Source organism: Oryzias melastigma, linkage group LG14 (assembly GCF_002922805.2).
Source record: "Oryzias melastigma strain HK-1 linkage group LG14, ASM292280v2, whole genome shotgun sequence".
NCBI lineage: Eukaryota > Metazoa > Chordata > Actinopteri > Beloniformes > Adrianichthyidae > Oryzias > Oryzias melastigma.
In genome coordinates this window covers 7,594,357-7,615,160 of record NC_050525.1, presented here as the reverse complement: position 1 = coordinate 7,615,160, position 20,804 = coordinate 7,594,357, and the positions used below count along the sequence as shown (strand labels likewise).

Below are 20,804 nucleotides of genomic sequence, written 5' to 3'. Positions count from 1 at the left end.
AAAAGAAAAATTAAGACCCTCCATGATTTTTAAGTGGGCGAATTTGTAAAATCAGACTCAATGGAATGGAACAGGGTGCTCAAAGCTCTGCATTATACCAAAAGACATTTGTGAATATTTACAAATGCATCATTCACTTGAGAAAGACTTTCGTCCTCCTGTCTCACCTGTGTGTAACCCGAATCCCTTGTCTCTCTCATTAAAAGTAAAAAATCATTTTAAAGCAATTTGCACTAAAACTATCAATTCTAAGCACAGCACAACACATCTGACAGGATTGTGATTTTTAACAACACTAGAACCTTGCATATTTGAAGTCATCTTCAATGTAATGTTTTGATTTTTTTGCCATTTGCTTTTAGTAATCTCAGTGCAGTTACCCAAAACATACTGAGACACATATTATATATGAGACATTCTAATCTTGTTTTTGCCCAATTGCTGGGTCTTTTTTCTCTCTCAGCTGTCACATCTCGTTTGCCAGTAACTTGCCATCAGCAACAGAAGCACTGGCCTCACAACACTGTCACTGCTGATGGTGCTGCATGGACTTCCACGAGGCACGGGTGAGGTCACATCTGTAAAAAGGAAATAACCTTCACTGGGCAAAGTCATCGGATGACCTAACTGTTTCTAGGCTTTTGAGAAAAGTGGGCTGGTTTTACTTTGTACAAACTGATGTGGCTTTTGTTGTTAGGTTTGAACAGCATCAGGAATATATATATATATTTATAAATCACAGTTTCTTAAGAGACAATGTTTTTCAATCCCAATCCTTGGTGCAGTCCATATCTAAAACCAAAACCAGTACCAGTTTGTGCGGTGAAACCAGACTCAGTTTTCTCAAAGTCCCACAAACTTTTTGAGTTTGTCCAGTAGGTGTTCATTCTATAATCTCAGTTAGAAGAAAGTGAATGTGATGCTTGATTGGCTTAAATATTATCTACAAAAATATTAACAAATTGCTAACAAGAAGATAAAAAAGTTTGTCAACAGCTAAATTATAACTGCAAGTTAAAATTTGGGTGCTTAAAGGATGACTTTAAGCTCTCTAGAGCTCTCAATGACTACCTTTCGTTTTGCTTGGAGTGCACACACTAACATGGAGAATTACAAAGCGGGATTTGGGTTTAAGAGTATAATATGGCACTAATATGACAATGAAGTACATTGCAATCCACCTGAAGCTTTTAAAGAATCAGTCATGATCGTCTTAGTACAAGTGTTATGAAGACATGGAGAAAGTGAGTTACTATTATTCCAACAAGAAAATAAGCCCCATGCAGTAAATGCATAGATTTTAGCAAAATAGTTGTCTGTCTTTGCTCAATAAATAATTATTAAATAATTATCCATTATACAGGGTTGTGTCATAAAGGGCATCTTCAAATCTTTGCCCAACGACCTGTGTGAATCAGTGAAAGCTACCTCATTGTGACGACCCTTGAAGAAATTCGCTGAAAAGTGGAAAATGAAAGTGTGTAACTTCAAATCAACCTTGTTGGTGTTTAGAGGTGATGTTGATGAGCCCGAGAAATGATATTCCTGAATGTTTTACCCTAATTTCAGTCCCTCCAGGATGTCGCAATGTTGCGATTGCAACTATTCATACAAATTCAAGCAAACCGCGCAATTTGTTGCACACCCTGCAACTTTACATTTTCACCACAACTTTACTGCAACTTTGACCAATCTACCATGACAACAGTCAACAAGGTAGCTTCGCAACTGTTTCCCTTCTGACTCCTTCATAGGACCCGTGCTTTTTTTTTTTCTCATCTCTCTTTAGCGCGTGCGAAGCGGTCCGTCACACGCAGTCAGCACAACATGAACCGAGTATGAGAGAAAGACAGAGAGAGACTAAAGAAAAGGAATCAAAATTTTGAACTATTTCACTTTCATTGTAAATACAAAGGAAGAGCATAGAGTCTGCAGTAAAATATTTTCTTATAGAACCACCTCAACAAGTGTAGAGACACCTGAGAGAACCTCCTCCAAAACAGGCAGATCATTACTGACAGAAGAAACTAGATCAGCTGCTCAAAGTCTTGGTCTTCCTCTACCAGCAACTCAGCAGTGCTGCTATTGAAACAGATAAAAAGGAAGATTCTGTGGAGAACATGGAAATCTGAGGCTTGATCAGCTTATGCCATTTTTTATTTTTAAGTTTCACATTTTTTCCCTGAAGAATGTTGTTATATCCAAAAGTATGTTTAAATCAATACACTCATATTTGTGTTATTGTGAGGAGGGAGGACCAAAGGTTAATTTTGTGTTTCACACTTCTATTTATTTGAAATTAATTCACAACAACATTGCATGTCATGATAAAGTAGTATTTTCCCATGTCAAAACAAAGAGTTGGAATTAAATAATGTGATGATTATAAATAATAATTAAATAATTATAAATAATTAATTATAAATAATTACAATTTTTAGGTGTTTTTCAAAAAATATATATTAAAAAGCATTGCAACTTTTGTTGCAACTTTTCACAAAAGTTGCCTCAACTTCAGGCATTTTAGGTTACAACAATTATAAATATCTGCCATGAAATCCTGGGGCCATTTCAAGAAGCACAAATACAGGGAGTAAACCTGCACTCAGAGTTGACTGACTCAGAGTTTGCAAACTCAGAGTTTTCGGTTTCAGAGTAGCTAAAAAGGGTTGATCTGTTAATAATTTAACGAGCAATCTCCGTAGTTGCATGAATGACCATTTTTCGTAAACCCCTCGCCCCACACATGAATATCACGAGTTTCCATTCATTTTCATTTGAGCAATACCATTTTCCAGGAACTTATTATCAACAAGTTTTCTTTTCCCTTTTCTTTTTTCTTCTAACTTGTCCTGTCCAACAGCTGAGCAAACAGATATGAGCTGAGAGCCTCTAGTCTAGATTTTACCATCACAACAGAGGTTATTGATCTTCTGACACGCAAAGTGTCCCCTTTTGTATTTTATGCTAAACTTTATTTATATTGATTGATTGGACATTATATTGATTATGATTACTCCATCATAATCGAGTAATCAAAATGGACACAAAACAACTGCAGTACACACACACACTTATGGATATAAACCCATACATGTAAAGCCTTTCATTCTGTCACGCATACTAGTGCAAAGGTGAGCTGACACCTGTGCTCAGTTGAGTCTTTATGTTTTGCTGAGGGGGATGATGATAAAGGAGGAAAGTGCCCGGCCGTCCCCAACAAACACCTGCCATGGGTTTTCTTTTCCTCTTTTTAGACCCTTAACAACGAAAACCTTTAAACCTTGACACTGGAGATGCGTATCAAAACATCTACCGTGGTGCGGGAGAGGTATCAAATGTTAGAGCGGTTGACCGCCTTCCAATGCAGAGGTTGAGGGATTTGCGTTCTGGTCATGGACATGTTTCATTATGCTCAAAAAATCTTTTCAGTAATTATCATTTAATTCTTTTATATATATACTTATTGTAACATATTCCAGGCAGTTACAGTTTTTTTTTTTTTTTTTTGCGTGCAGGGATATTCATGTATGTGTGTGTTTGTGTGGTGGTTGTGGTTGTGGTGGTGGGTGTTACGAAAAAGGTTCATTCATGTAATTATGGAGATTACTCTTTAAATTATTGACAGATCAAAAACCATTCCATACTTAACAAGTGACGAAATGACATTCCTGACATTATTTAGTACTTATTCCAAATTGAAATGATTTAAATGGAGACGTACGCATTAACTCTAACAGATTTTTTCTCCATTGCCAACTCTCTCTGAGCTGCCACTGCAGCTGTGTTTTTTTTCTTACGGGAAATGTGCTCGTAGTCGGAATATGCTTGTAGGAGCACATCAATTTCTGTTGCTGTGAAGTATAAAGCCCTACTGGTATTTGTTCCGGTTTCCATGGTGAATCGTGCTCTTTGCTCCATTGCTCAGAGCTTGTTATGGTCGCGATTATCGCACTTGACTCTGAGTCCAACGACTCAGAGTTGATTGAATCAGCTCTTTTCAGCTGTTCTGAAACCAAAAACTCTGAGTTTGTGAACTCACTAAACTCTGAATGCAGGTTTGAACTCTGAATGTGTTAAACGTCCTTCTTGAAACGGGCCCCTGGAGTACAAATAGTGTTCCCTTTTCCCTGATTTAAGAGACTATGCTAACATATATATATATATATATAGAGGTTTTTTTCTCTGCAGAAAGAATGAAGCACTATAGAAGGACATGGCCCTGGAGACTTAGGGAGGACTTTGAAACTCTTAGTTTTCCCTTACAAATATTACTCACGGAGAATAATAATGTGCACATAAATGGCATGTTCTCAATGAAATAAACAGAATTTATATTCATATTTTTTTAATACCAATATCTGATTATGTCCATGTTTTTGAATGCAATATAATTAAGATAATTTATATAAGTAAAACCACTTGACATTAGAAAGTTGGGCTGTTCATCTACTGCAGTGGCCTCTGAGCCTCTTTCAGGCTATTAACAAGTTTAATATGAGATAATATTTTCTCAGACTGGTGTTTAATTTTTTTCCAGCATCTGGTTTTTGAAAAATATCTTGTATTTTGACATAACCTTTTAAAAATAAATTCAATGTAGTAGCATTTTAAACTTTGTGTACAGTAGGTGTTTTATCTGCAGAATGAGAATAGAAAAGAATATTTATCTCGAAGGAAATTAAATAGTGGCCAGCTGCTTGCATTCATAACAACGCTAGCAAATGCAAAAAAAAACAAAATAAACAAATAAGCATAATAATATTCAAAGATTAAAATCTATTAATTAAAAATACAACAAAAATTAAAAACATTCAAGAATTAAAATCTAATTGCTACGTTCAGTCAGGTCAGCAGTGTTTTTCCCCTCTTCCTGTGTTCTCACCTGGTTGCCACAGCTGTCTTACATTTCTTAATTAGTGCTCAGGTAGGTTAGGAATGCTCGTGGCTTCTTAGTGTTGCACTCTTGTGTTATCAGCAGTCTTGCATATGTTTTGAGTGTGGTTATATTCCCCCTCATGCTGGTGATGGTTTGTCGTTAAATATTTTGGTTTTTCTGCAATTTGGATCCAAGTCCCTCTTGCTCCTGGGTTCCATCTTGTCTACCAACCGTAACACTAATACATTAAACAATTTAAATGCAATAAGCCTTTTTTGATGCTAAGTCAAGGAGTTGTACTGTCAAGAACAAAAGACGTTCTCAGTCTGTCTGTGGAGCAGCGTTGGGACGGTAGTCTGCTGCTGAACATGCTCCTCCTCCCTGTGAAATCCTTGTTGAATAACAGTAACATTAAAGGTTTTTATTTGCCATGATAATATGCTATGATGACAAACTTGGAACTGCAGTTCACCAAGAAAGGTTCCATGAAAGCAAATGGTCAAAGCTCTTGTAGTTCTTTTCATACAATGGTCACAGTGCATCAGCACACACAAGACTGGCTTGTGAGTATTCACAGACCAGTCATTTTGATTGTGACAAAGGTCATTGGTGTTCTAAAGACATGCCCCATGATGCATTGGGAATATTTATTTTTCTTCTCCTTTTGTGATTGTGACAGTCAAGGGCTTAGTTTCTCCTTTTGTGCTATTTGACTGAGAGTAGGGCTATGTGTGCGAAGATGTGACAAAGAATGTTTGCATCATGTGAAGTTGTGGTTCATTTGATGTTACTTGGTGTGGGTGTTGTATTAAAGAGGTCATACAAAGAAAAAAAACTACTTTTTAAGTAAATTGTGAATTTAAGCCGGCTTGTGCAGACACCGGCTGTCTGTGTTGAGCTCCAGTGTAGCGATGGCCAAGAAACACTCATTCAATTTACTGTCCACATTTCGTGCGGTGGCATCCACCAAAGAGTAGTCTGATTAGAAATCTACACGTTGGGATGACTCCTGAACATGGAGAATGGTGCAAGCAGATGGGGCATAGTGGGAGGACTGCAGGATAAAAGGACAAGACTAGTGGTGTTGTCTGCTTTTTTTTTTTTTTTTTTTTTTTTTTAAATAAAACTTCACCACAAAATGAACCATTAGGTAACACAATTCTGTCTGTGCCAAATTTTGTGGACAGACACCTCGGCTACACAGTATGTACATGTATACCAACCCATTAATATAGATAGATTTGCTTTCTAATTTGATGGGGTTTTTTGTGGGTGACCCAGTGATGAAGGCTGGCTCAAGAGGACATCATAAAAAGGGCGGCGCATCAGAGATCAAGTTGTTTAACGTCCGGGTATGACAAGAGTTTGCAAAAATAGCTAATTTAATTAATACATTAGTTTTTTCTTTTTGTGTGTGTGTGTGTTCCAAAGGTAGCATAGAATTTATTTATATGGATATAGTTTACTCTGAAAGACTAAAGAAACATGGTATGGCCCCTTATAATAGGGCAGGAAAGGACAATAAACACTACATGTGTACCTGTACTCTGTTACCACTTTTCAACAAAAATTTATGGTTGGAAAAATATGCGTAAACCTCTGGGTCTTTAAAGACTCAGCCATATGAACATCTTGTTTTGGTGTTTTTAACATAACATTGCTTTTGTTTTTCATGATGAAGGATGTATATAAAATAACTTAAGATTGAAACTGAATTTATTTAATTCAAGCCAGAATGAATCAGGACCAGATGAATAAATCTGTGAAAAAGCTCTCATTTTTGTTGATAAATGATACTGTTTGGCAGGCCAAATTCTCTCTGCTCTGCTCCATTCTGATGCATCTAATTGCAGAAAAATAGTTCCATAAATGTCTGACTCAAAACTGTACGGCTGGATAGCTCTGATATTGCTCGCCATTTTAGTTGCACCAGTAATGCTATGTTGGGGTTGTAAGGAAGCAGGAGAACGTGTACACAAAGGGCTGATGGGATACCGGTTGAGGCTTACTTCTGTGCCAACACTCCAGCCCACAACTCTGAATTTCTGATGAACTCCTGCTGCTTTGCAGAAACTAGAAGAAAACAGTTTTTTTTTTTTTTTTGCTTTAAAACACAAAGAAACTAACATGTACTGCCCATCTGCACTTTGTTATTGAAAGACACCTCTGCAGCAAAAGTTAACATATTTCCTTTTCTAAGAGGATCTTGTTTCTCAACAAGTTGACATCAAGGACAGTCATCATGGTCAAGCTGAAAACCCATTAAAAAGCCCTTTCTCATAAATTCCCTAAAGTCACTTCTTCGTTAAATCACTAACTAAAAGACACCCGCTCATTTATGCATCAGAACCAAAAGTGGTTAAAGAATAATATGCATCACATTTATTTTCTTCAGATCAACCTAATCTTTGCGTCAAAGCTGCAGTTCAATAACTGTGCACACTCATATTCCTGGTATCTATGTTTCTTGTACTTATTGTGGAATCTGTCATTTAACTTTAAAAGTACACAATACTTTAAGTATTGAAAATATCTACAAATAAGAGTTCTAAGAGATGGACAAAGTTTTTAGACAACCATACTGCAAAGCAGGAGAGCGTGAGGCTAAATCTCAGCAGTGCACTCTGCTGTATGATCCTAAGAGATGAGGATGTACACACACATACACAAAACAAAGCTGTGGTAATAAAAACAATCTTACCTGGGGACACAAGCGCAGCATAAACCCCTGACAAGATGATGAAATATACCGAATTGCACATGCTTCCCAAAAAGTACCGGCTCTTGTCTGTTTTCTGGAGAGATGATGTTCAGATAGTTCCCACAGCAGGGCTTTCAGAGATCTTCACTCTTCTTTTTCAGTCTTATTTTTGTCACTTTGGCTTCTTTTTTAACCCTGTGTTCTACTGAAGATGTTGCTATCCAACAAGAGATGATGACGAGGACTTGGTTATAAAAATGGTTTCTCGTGCAGCGTTCGATCTCCCTCTCTTCCACACTACTCCTCTGCAACATTCAAGGAAAAGTAGGGGGAGGGCAGCCTGTGCTCTGCACGCACTGGCTGATGTTACTGCCGTTCACTCGGGAACAGTCTCAGCTCTGTCTACTTACCATCCCCTTTGTCTTTGTCTGGCTCTTGGAGCATTCTTCTCTTTCTCTGCTCTCCCTCAGAACCAGAGAAGGACTCAAAAGAACTGACATTCTGTGTGACCTTACACGAGCACTTTTAGCACCCCATTTAGAAATTTTGTGGTCTGGAAAGCAGATTTTTAGAGGTGTACATTTATCATTGGTCTTCATGTAATGTAAAAACTTGCACCAAAATCCAAATAGTATTGAATCAAGACTTTATTGCAGGCTGTGAAAAACTATAGACAGATACTCTGCAGTAAACTAAAAGATAATACTACTTCCTCACTAACACTTACCCTAACCCAGTTGAGATTACATTGAACCCCTTAGAAGTCGTCTGTCAGACAATTCTATTGGTTAACATTAAAATGCAGTGAAGCTTTTTTGGAGTGTTCAAAAATTAGTGAAACTCGATGTCTCTTGAGACAATCTTGAGGTTCTTTATAGGATAACTGAATAGAAAGACTGACTCCAAAGAAGCCTGCTAACTGATTACCCTTTAAACAGGGAACTGGCAGAAAACCCGCTTTTATGATTGAGAAGCACCAATAGCAAAAACTCATATCAGCTTTCTTGTTCAAACACACACCAGAGGTATGTTTGCACTTCAGGTGAAGCTGGAGGGATCTGGTACAAACAGATGCAGCATATCAAATGAGAAGATGGGATGTTTGTAACCTTTAAAATGCCAAAAATATTGAATTATTGTCACACACATGGCATTTATAAGTAAATTATATTGTTTTTAGGCCGATGTTATTCGAACATACTTACCAGAACATAGAGTGATAGAAATTCATGTCGCCCTCACAAAATACAGCTGATATGCGCATTCCCCACACGTACTGAATTTTAAGTGCACCCAAGGCTAAATGTTGTTGGCACGTATTAACCTAACTCTAACCATAACCCTTCCTCTTGGTCCATGTGGCCAATAAGGGTTCAGCACAGCCCACGTGTATGAAGAAAATTACATGCAAATGGTCACTTTGTTTCAAATTTTAGGAGTTTTTTTTTTTTTTTTCTTACATCCAGAGGAAAAACCTTATAGAAACTTAAATAAACTTAAGTTTAAAATTCAGTAATACTTTGCCCATAACATGACTCATCTTCCACAGTTTTGGCTTTTTTTTTTCTTTTTTTTTTCTTTTGCAGCTTATTGTGTTCTCCATCCTTATTAGCTGCAGACCCTTGTCAATCAATTTAGTTGGATTTTTTGCCATTCTAAATAATGGGTCTACAACCTGAGGTTCCGGAGCCACGTGTGGCACTTTGACCCCTCCATTGTGACTGAAGAAAATTTCAATGTTTTTCATTTTAAAAGTATTCAATTTTTCTGACTGTAGAGCACATTAAATAAAAAAACAGTCAAAATGTATTCAAGTCATTCACAAACATCTGAAGAACAGTGCATATCCCTTCACCAGGCTCCTGACCAAATACCCACAATGCTCCAACAATCAAGCGCTCCAGCTTCATAGTCATACTAAAACATTTAGACGGAGTGCCATGAACCACCAAACTCGAGGTCAGTAAGCACAATCAGGATTCACACACGCCAGATTAGAAACCTGACTGTTTTTAAGGGTTTTCGTTGTCCCATGTTCCAAAAAACACAGTAAGGGCCATTAATTAGTTCTGATTTTTTTTTTTTTACGTACCTAAGTTTTTTAATTTCCAACAAAAAACTACAACATAAACTGTATATAGTCTTTTTATTAATTACTGCTGACATTAAACTACCTAATACAACAATTACTGCATTGAGATGATCCTGTCTTTTATTTTGAAAGGGTGTCGTGTCAAAAGTTATAACGCATTTCATAAAATGTTATTCTTGCAATGTTTTGTTTTATTCATACACAAAATCAACAATTTGTTGATTTTTATCATAATAGTAAAAATAACAAATACAAAGGAGTGCCTTTTATTTGTAAGACTTTGGCCCGATCCGAATACTCCCCTTCCCCCTCTCCCTTAGCCCTCCCCCTTCGTTGATCCCTCCGTGCTTGCTCCAAATGGAGGGTGATGAAAAAATAGTGTCTAATATTTCGGACGTGACTTCCGTTCAATGACGTCATCAACTTCGCCAGCCCGCTAGCATTAGCGCAGAGCTTCCAGCGGTTTAATATCCATAACAACAGCGATTTTGCAACTTTAAAAAGGTCACACTACAACATAAAGTCATAACTTACATTTAAATGTAAACTTCTGTGGTTCAGAGCGCACCAAAGGGAAGAAAAGCGCTTCTTCGCGCAACGCGGTTTACTCTCGCGATAGCGGACTTTGGACCCCTCTGTTCGGAGTGTGAAACTTACCAAATACTTTGACTTCAACTGCCACTCCAAATCAAGGGGGAGGGCTAAGGGAGAGGGAGAAGGGGAGTATTCGGATCGGGCATAAGTGTTTCCTGCTAAGTTGTGGTTGGTGAGAAATCGACCCGATTGGCTCTTTAAATGTTGCAGACCCCTGTTCTAACTTGTCCCTTGTCAGTCACACCAGTTCCAGGTTCACCATGATCCACGGCTGTCTTGTTTTGTTAATTATCCACAGTGCATTTAAGTCTGATTTTCATTTTGTCACGGTCAGGTCATCTGAACTGGTTTGTCACCATTTTTGTTTCTCCATGGGTTCTTGTCATGTCAAAGTTTCTTCATGAAATGGTTTATTTTCTTCCACCATGCCTGGTCTCCTGCATTATGGGTCCTCCACCAGTTCCTGACAGAATGACCGGATCACCTTGGACCCAGCAGGAGGATTTCTGCTGCAGTGGCAGGGTTTTTCCTGCCACCCCAGTCATAGTGTTTATTGTGAGTTTGGGAGGAAGTTGGTTTGCTGCCAGATGCACAAGTGAGCCTGAAGGTCAGATAAACAAAGAGTCAATAATAATCTTGATTTCAGATCCAAGGCACAAGATGACTGCTTACTCCAGGTGTTTCCTGACACAGAGGCTTAAGAATTATCCAGCACGGCGCAGTATAAAGCAGATGACGTCACAGAATGACAAGGGGATTCCTCCAGCCTCAAGAGGCGGGTCTGGAATTTTCTGGAGATGGATGGCGTGGAGCAGCATTTCTCAGCAGGATAGTGAAGCGAGGAACCCAAACACTCCTTGATCTCCCAGACTTGAGCAGAGGAGGAAAATGGCAGCAAGAAACTTCCAAAAGGGACAAGAACTCTTGACTCTTGACTGTCAAATGTGAAAAACTTGAAGACACAAACTAGGAAATTCTGGAACTTGAACAAAGTGAACGAACTGGCGGTGAAGGAGTGAACCTGAGCCTCTTATGCTAAGTTCACACCGAACGCGATTTGCGCGGCAGAGGTAGCCAGTTTCAATGTTCAGTGTGGCACAAATTGGGCTGTGCAGCAAAAATGTCAATATCTGAAGTTTGACAGGTCGCTGCGCCACATCTACCAATCAGGAACTCTGCACATGACGTTTAGTGACTTGATCAGTGGGTAGAATACTCATCAATGTGATCAATGTTTTTTTTTGTTTTTTTTGTTTTGAACTTCCATCTATTTCCTTAACTTGCTGGTGCCGCGGGATTATCAGAGCTTGTCCCAGATACTGTTGGGCAAAGGCAAGATACGCTCTGGACAGATCGCCAGCCTGTCACACCGCAGCAGCTCAAGGCTGCAGCCAGCCAGCCTCCCAGGAACCAGCACAGCTCACTCGATACCCCGGCAGACAGACAGCTGCTGTGGGGTACGGGGGCTGCCTGCTTGGGCTTCCTGAACTTTGAGACATTTTCCTTATTTTCATCAAGACTAATAAAAATGACACCCTTTTTTTCCCCTCTTGGGTTAATGGGGGAACAGAGTTTGAGGTCAAAGAGTCACAGAAACACCACAGACGCGGCTGTCATCCAGACACAATCTCCAGAGTGAAATAAAAGCCCCAGGTGACTGGGAAACTATTTGAAAAATCTCATAAACCCATAGAGAGATGATAACCGATGTTTTTATAGAACCATTTACAATAAATAAACCTGATCTCTCAACATCATCCATGTCTTCCATACATTATGACATATTCACATACACCACTCCATGTAGCGATCAGGCTAAAAACACTGGCTGTTTGCTCTTCTCACATGCGGTCACAGCATCAAGCTCAGGACTATATTTTTAACAGGCCAAATTTACGCCTATCGCGTTCAGTGTAAATGCAGCATTATATAGAGCTACTATGGGACACAGCTGGAGCAAACTGAGTAATTATCGGACACAGGAAATGTTGAAGAAAAAGTAAGGTGACAATGAAGGAGTAGGATTGAATCAAAAGTGACATGTGTAACCATGTTTTTTTTAAATCCTGGATGAAGCCAGAGTTCCTTTGAGTTCCTTCCGCTCCTGTTAGAAGTGTTTGGGGTCACACTCCCAGTGTGACCCCAAACATGACCCCAAACATGACCTTATAGCCTCTCGGTCACCAGAAGGTCACAGGCAACTTTGTTGTCAATAAATTCTCAAACTACACATGTGCAAGAAAGATCATTCAATGCTTGAAACGCTGCCTATGGGGTCAGGGGGGATGTAATGGAACATGACAATTAATTGTTTAACTTAAATTATTTAGTCAGCCACCAATAGTGCAAGTTCTCCCACTTAAAAAAAATGAGACAGGCCTGTAATTTTTATCATAGGTACACTTTAACTATGAGACAAAAAAAATGGTAACAAAAAAAAATCCCAGAAAATCACATTGTCTGATTTTTTAAAAAAATTATTTGTAAATTATGTATTTGGTCAATGAATATTTCAAACTGTTTTTCAGGTTTTCTTGCCATAATAAAGAATGAAAATTAAACCCTTGCCAATGAAAATAAAAAGGGTCCTGTATGACTGATAACAAAAATTTCTTCATTTAATCTAATTTTGAATAATCATTTAAGATTTGAAACAAAGTGCAGAAAAAAATTTCAAGCCAAACATGGAAAACAAAACGCGTATTCTTAAGTCATAATAACAGTGTTAAACTATCTGCTTGCTTTTCAAGATGTTCAGCTTTGGTGAAAGTTTTGAACAATCCACTTCCAAAAGTAAGTTTTTGGAAGACTTCAAATGTATATTTCAGTTCTTTGTGGTAAGCCAGGTTCAGTTCATACGTTGCACCAATAAGCAGTGCACAAGCTGTCGGCAGATTGTTCAGAATTGTGAAAACTTTCTGGCCATCTATCACAACACCTAATTCTTCTCCACTTTCAGAGTTGGCAGATCTATCAACACTGACTCCCAAGGTCCGCCTCCAAGAAAGTAAGGTTATACAGAAGCGCATAAAAATTCATTCGCTTTTGTTTTGAACAATAACCTTAACAGTTCTGAAACCTTCACCTAAACAAGTATTTTATAAGTTGAAGAATAGTCGGTGTCCAAATCCAGACCTTCTGTCATGATGTCACGAAGTAAGAAGGACCGAGATACTGGAACCCTGAAGATCACGAGACCAGTAAGAGATTTTATTGAAGGATGATTCAGATGACTGGAGAAGTACTGGGACGGCAGGTCAGCGTGCAGCCTTGGGTTGTTGAAGAGAGCAAAAGGAGTGGAGAGAAACACCACACGATTTGACAGCTGTATCTTGGTTAAAAAAAAAAAAAAAGGAAAATCTGCCACATGCATTTAGATGTGCTAACTTTATGCGTATTTGTGGAATAGCTGTGATACAGACGCCAGAGTCCATTCCACTGCCACAGCACTGCTTAATCACGTGTAAGCACGTAATCCCGCACGTAACACCAACTGGGGGTTCAGATGCGCCCGCTTAGCCGTTAAAAAGATGCTGTAGCAGTGGTACAAATGCAGACTGGCCGGGGAAATGGCCGCGCACAAACCTGAAATTTCGGTGTCCAAGCGCGTGGGCTGGCGTTCGCTCCACTGCCCGATCTGCTGTTGCACTGCTGTTAAATGGCGGTACCACTGATACCACATGCAGTCACCATCCATCCATCCATCCATCTTCTTGACCGCTACATCCCTTTCGGGGTCGCGGGGGTGCCGGAGCCTAACCCGGCTACTGAAGGGCGAAGGCGGGGTGCACCCTGGACAGGTCTCCAGTCTGTCGCAGGGCCTCAATCACACACACATCCACTCTCACATTCACACCTAGGGGCAATTTAGAGTCACCAATGAACCTATGAAGCATGTTTTTGGACGGTGGGAGGAAGCCGGAGTCCCCGGTGAAAACCCACGCATGCACGGGGAGAACATGCAAACTCCACACAGAAAGGTCCCAGCCGGGAGTCGAACCGGGGCCTTCTCGCTGTGAGGCAAGAGCGCTAACCACTGCACCACCGTGCAGCCCCATGCAGTCACCTGCGGTCCAAATTTTTGTGCAGTTCAAAAATTCTTTACGTGTGCAACGGTGGCCAAATATTGTACTGCGTGCATGCACAACGATTCCATGGCCACATTTTGACCGTTGCACTACCAGTCCACTGCTAACAGCGTCTGTACAACAGGGATGACATTTTGTCCGTGCTCCAGCCGTGACATGGACATGAAAGGCAGTTGGACCGGGCCTTTAGCGGCAGAGTGTGGGAGTACGCGTTTACACGCAATTAGCCAGAGCGGCTGTGGAATGGACTCCAACGTATGTATCACTGCTATTCTACGAACATGCATTTATCGATCTATTTTGACTAAACGGCTAAGCGCCTGTGGCAGATTTTCAAAATTTTTTACCTGTGATATGGCCGTCAAATCCAGCGCGAAGTCTGTCTCCACATCCAGGAAGTGAAGGATGACATGGGGCTGATCGATTCTGTGGAGGTCCCCCTCAGCCCAGTCCCCCCGAAAGCGCACACTGCAGGAAGCGATGATTGGTAACTTCCACTCAAAGGTCGGACAAGCGCCGAACCTCCGCAAGGAAGCAGGCAGCGCCACAGGGCTCCCGCGAAACGAGCTTTGACCAAGCCCCTCGCTAAATCCTCACTTAAGTTCTACAGTTCACCAAAACAATGTTTTCAGCATGTGTGTGTCAGGTTCCAGACAAAACCTTTAAAACTAGTAAACTCCAGAGTTTATGAGATAGAGGCCCAGCTTTCACAGGCTGTGTCCAAATTCGGGTTCTGCGTCCTCCCCGGGCTGCGTTTGTCGGCCAGTGACGTCACAGCGCAGCGACAAGTGCTGTCCAAATCCAACGGCTGCTTCCTTTTCCCAAATTGAAGGATCGTTCTGGTGTATCCTGCTATGCTGACCGTATCCCAAGATGCATTGCGATCGGCCACGAAGATTTTTTCTGGCAACAATGGCGGAGGTTGATGCGGGACGCGGAGTCGGGGAAAATTTCACTTTTAAATATAAGTTAAAACTTCAAATTGATACGTAAATGGTTTTTGAGATTAAATAAAGCATGTAAAACATATTTTGATCTTAAATATTACAATAAAAGTCCTTTTGTAGCACTTTCGGCTCGTATACTAGATTCTGCCGCGGTTTCCCAATTGTTCGTTTGTTTGTTTTTTGTTTTTACGGATATGTAATTTAAAAAAAAAAAAAAAAAAAAAAACGTAATTTCATCTCTTTTTAGGGACCAAAGAGCAGACCAAAGCTTTTATAAAGCCTAGAGGTGAAAATGACCACCTTTTTACCAGTGCGAAGTATTCCGCCGCAGTGGCATGGAGGTAAAACACTTTTTTTATTTTTTTATTTTTTATTTACTTATTTATATCTCATTAGACTTAAGTGCCTGTTATGTATTGATGTGAAATGTTTTTTGAGAGGGATTAACCCTGTTATCCCACCCTCTTGTGTTTTTTTTTCAGGACTATCCTGGAGAAACTGGGACTTCAGGAGAAGGTTTCCCCCATGCAGGCCAAGAAAAAGTGGGACAACCTCAAGAAAAAATACAAAGTATGTTGATGTGTGGTGAAGAATATGACATGTTTGATACACATTAAATATACATGTAATAAAAGGTTTGTATCTTTTCTTTCCAAATGTCGTGGTTTTTGTGTGTGTTTAGGATTTTAAGTATCCAGGATCAGGAGAGGGGGTTGGTGGGAAGCCCACTGCTGCTACTTGGACCTGGTTTGACCTCATGGATGAGGTATTAGGACAGAGACCTTCCACCACTCCTCCTGTTCCATTTCCTCTCTCCGTGAGGAAACTCCAGGGACAAGTACAGCAGTGGGTGAAAGAGAGCAAAGTGAAGATAGAGAGGAAGAAAGGAGTGAGCCACCAGCTGTGAGAAAAAGAAGGGACGGTGACGAACTTCTAGAGTTAATCAGAGAGGACATGAGGCAGCAGAGAGAGGCAGAAGGGCAAAGAGCATTAGAGAGCAGGGAGACCTTCGACAGACTTCAGTCTGCTCGAAAAAATGGCCAATAAATGAAAAAAAGGGGGTTATCTAAAATTAAATGTTCATTTATTATGTTTAAATGTTTAAGAAATTGTTAATATAAATAAAAGGTATAAATCCCCCAAAAAAGTTGTCATGAATTCATTTTAACACTTTTATTTATAACTATTTAGAAAGATGGTCGACATGGAAGGGGGGCTTCAACTGAGACCCGGGACTGAAACTTTCTGGGTGTCGACTGGAACATCTTGCAGGGGGGTCTTCAGTTTCAGGATGCCTCTTAACTGTCCACTGAATGAAATAATTAAATATGTCATGAAATATTTCAATGTGCTTTTTAGTAGCTATTTTAATATTATATGTTTGAACATGATTTATTGATTTCCACTTCTATTTATTTAATGCCAATTTAAAATAATTAATGACACATGTACATGCCAAAACTGTTGTAGGAGATATTGAATGTTTACACTGTGGTGGTGGGCGTGTCACTTGAAGTGACGGCGGTTATTGTGAGAATAAGTTTGCCTGTTAGCCATGGGGTAGGCATGCCAGTTGGAGCGGGTGAGCTGGAGTTGTGCATTTTTGTTGACCCCTAATACTAAAATGCTAACTTAACGTAGATGTCATTATGCTATTAATGTGAAGATTCGTTATTGTTTAATGTAAATTGCAGATTCACATGTGTTGCTTGTGTTGTTGAAAAGAAGCATTGACATCGCGTTAGTGACTCCATTTCATTGCTGTCATATCACAAAAAAGTAGTAATGCATTCAATAAATAACTTTCAAAATTAAAATAAGTTGTGCACATCATCAATAGCCAAAACCCCGATTTGCTCACAGCAGAACAGGTTTTGTAATTTAAGAATCAGACATTTATCCGCTACATTTAGTCATCAAAAACTTGCATTTATGGCGACTTTTGTTGGCGTGAACATATGAGTCGGATGCAGCACGGAGTGGCATTTTTGGACTACATGGGCTTCCGTTACTGACAATTATCTGCCCTTCACTCAACAAGTACACTGGAATTTAAAGTTGTCTATATATGCAAACTTACAGATCGAAGTTTTACATTTCCCTCTTAGGTGTCAGAATAGTTTAGATGATTCATAACACGCAGTGGTAATCATAGTGGTGCATGGGAGCATCGCTACAGCTCTGGTTTGAGACAGTCTGTTTCTCTCTGGACTGACTGTATATAGGTGCATAAGTACCCGCCGCTTGCCTTTTTGTGGTTAGGGTGAGTCTTTTAATTAGTTTTGGATAGGCAGTTTAGAAGGGAAATATGCAATATGGAATATGGATTTTCATAGAACTTGTTGAATTTTTAAAGATGAATGAAACCTGTACATGTTGAAATAGACTGAATGTTTAAACAACATGAAAGAAGTCCTAAGTGAGGTTAGTCGGCTCTATCAAGAGGTAGTTTTGTTGCTTGTTGAGGAACAAGAAAGTCAAAAGTTGTGGTTTTCAGAGATCTCACTGTGGACTTTATCTGAGAACTAAAGGTTTGGCTACAGATAATAATGAAAGAGATGATCAGAGTAAAACCCAAGTTATTGAGGATGAAATGCCAACCTTTACTAAAGACATGTAGCCACTACAACACATTTATTTATTCATTCAATGGTGTTTATACATTTATTTCAAATTGGCTCATTTAGTCCTCCATATAGTCCAGGTCACAAGTTAACCATTTAACACTCATGCTTTAGCTGCAGACAGTAGCTTTATTTTTTTTTCTCCTTTGAAGATTTCTGAAACTGTCCCAGTAAGTTTGTTTTTAAAACATCTGTCTGTGAAAGAAACCGGGACTAAAGAGACATAAGTTAGCCAGTTAAACTTTTTTTTTTTTTCCTTTATGCTAAGGCAGAGTTCGCCCTGGACAGGTCGCCAATCTGTCGCAGGGCCTTCACTCTTACTTTCACACCTAGGGGCAATTTAGTGACCAATTAACCTATGAAGCATGTTTTTGGACAGTGGGAGGAAGCCGGAGCAAATCCACACATGCACAGGGAGAACATGCAAACTCCACATGGAAAGGTTTCCAGTTGGTCTTTGTTTCAGATTCCCCTAGCTGGGATTTGAACTGGGACCTTCTTGCTGTGAGGCAAGAGCGCTAACCACTCCGCCACCATGCAGCCCAAAATTTGGTACAATTTAAGTAAACTGAAATGGAAACTAAAAACTTTGCAAAAAATTAAAAGGACAAAAACCTTGCCTACTCTGGAGTAACAAGAATAGGTCCCCTCTCAAGCAGCTCCCTGATGATGGGAACACCGTGGATCATTTACCTAGTCTCTTTAGGGTAAAGTTTTCTCTGACGACTTTGCAATCGTCTCTTATCTGAATGTCCTTCAGCAATTCCATGCACATGCTTTCCAGAGAGTACCCAAGGTGTTAGAAGTTAAGACACCTCACCACATTTTGGCTTTCTGATCCCAAAAGCTAGACTGTTCTTCAGTTTTCTCTTTATGGCATTTATACAAGCTTCTGGACATCCTGCTTTACAAAGCTTTCTTCTGTAATTGGGGAGTTTATATTTTAGGCTAAGTTTCCATCCTTCACAACCACTTGTTGAGCCCTTCTCTGCAGACAGGGATATTTTTGGACAAGTGCCTCTGCTACTTCATTGACATCTCTGTTTGAGGCATCAAGTTTGTGCATCATTTCCTGTACTAGTCCACTGATAATAAACCTTTTCAGCTTTAGGTCAATGGGAGTTTGACATCTTTTAAAAAAAATGTTTTGACCATTTTGATCCTTCAACTCTGTATCAAAAGAAAAAATAGTTACATTAAATATTTAAGGCCATGACAATCTTGAGGATGAAGATGTAACAATAATTGCACAATTGCCACAAATGGAAGAATTCTCAAGATTGTCTGAATAGCAGCTCCCTGGTTGATGCTGTGTTCCATGGGCAGATAATGAGTCCAAAGAATCCTCCACAAATGTAACCTTCACTGTGCTTTTGTCTTTAATTTCTTCAATTCTAGTTTCACAAATGCATGATCAAAGTCAGAAAGACACTGTTGGTTTGCATTGAGTCTTTATCACCAACTCCAGGTCAGGAACACTGGAAGGAAGTTCCTTTGGAAACATGACTCTCTGGCAGCTGTCTAGCCCAAGGATGACTCTTAGGACAACAAACGTCCTCATTAGGATGGAATTTCTAAGAAAGAAAACATTCTGCATGGAAAAAAGCTTTTGTCTCGACCCATTTTCGAATGTATCTTATCTATTATAGGAAGTAGATGGTAGCTTAAAGCTTTCTCATCCTATACCTCTGACTGTCTCATATTATTTTCTCAGTTCATCCACACTCAAATTCTGGCAGTCTGGAGACTGAATCACTGTTTTTCTTTTGAAAAACTTCACTCAAACTTCTCTTTCCAAACTCCCACCAGAGGACCAAAGAACCTTATTAGAGTGGGATAATGTTCCAAATAATATTGATGCTTTGGTAACAGTCTGTTGAAAAAAATACTGTGATCGGAAATTTTACTCTCCAGATATGCTATGGCAGAGTCATTATGCTTAGGAGACATGACAAGTTCAACAATCTGTTTAAGTCCAATAGCAGTAGCCACACCAGTTATTTTTGTGAAATTTTGGTACCAATTAAAAAAAGACAACATTCTAATAAGAGCCCAATTTTCATGGGCATTCCCAACAATTGTTTTCCTCAAGGAGGTTATGTGCAATTTCAGGTGGGTAACCCTTAAAAACAGCAGACCTTCAGTAAAAGGACATGCCCTTAAAATATCTAGTTCCTGTGATTTCAGCTTCTCTGACTTGAGCCAAATGGATTTGAGTAGTTCTGGGACCAAAAACTGCTGATGCAACAGCTACTAGTCCAAAACCCAAAATGATTGCTGGACAAAATGGACAAACATAAGGACTTGTAAAACTCAAAGCCTGCAATATTGTGAGCCCCTTAATTACCTGCAGTTATTGTCTGAACAGTACCTTTCACAAACTTGCCTATTTGTGGAACAAAAATGCCATCAGTCTCTAAGCGTTTAAGACCATTTATTAGAGGCTGTAAAACTTTTTTGAAGCCAAAGGCTTTTAAATCATCTGTTCTGCACAAAGTGGCCAAGTAAATGGTGGATAAGGATAAATTTGACCCAGGGATCATGCTGCCCAAATCCCAGCACAGAACAAAGCTTGTTAATTTTGTTCTTAAATGGTTACAAATCTCAAAGTTGTCTATATACAAATCAATAGACAGACTCAACTAATCTCCAGACAGAAGTCTGTTTTGCTGTATTTTCCAATCAAAGAAAGACTTGTACTCAATGGTCTAATGTTTAACTCATGGTTGTTTTTATGATTTGAGACAACTGTCAGTGATGTCTTTCCGATTCAGTAGAACTTCAAGGAACACATTGAAATGTCTTTTTTCTGTTTTTGAATGAAGTTCTTTTAATATCGTGTACATCGATAAGCGCTAGTCAATAGTCGATAGCTTTAT

General features: G+C 39.4%; 1 protein-coding gene across 1 annotated transcript in view; it reads right to left on the bottom strand.

Moving 5' to 3' along the window:
* Window positions 1–8,388, bottom strand: part of opcml (opioid binding protein/cell adhesion molecule-like) — a 163,492-nt gene extending 155,104 nt beyond the window's left edge. The window contains exon 1 of the mRNA XM_024261690.2: window positions 7,581–8,388. Coding sequence (XP_024117458.1) covers window positions 7,581–7,641 — 61 coding nt within the window. The 5' untranslated portion in view covers window positions 7,642–8,388. The remainder of the gene's footprint in view (window positions 1–7,580) is intronic.
* Between the last annotated feature and the right edge of the window lie 12,416 nt (window positions 8,389–20,804).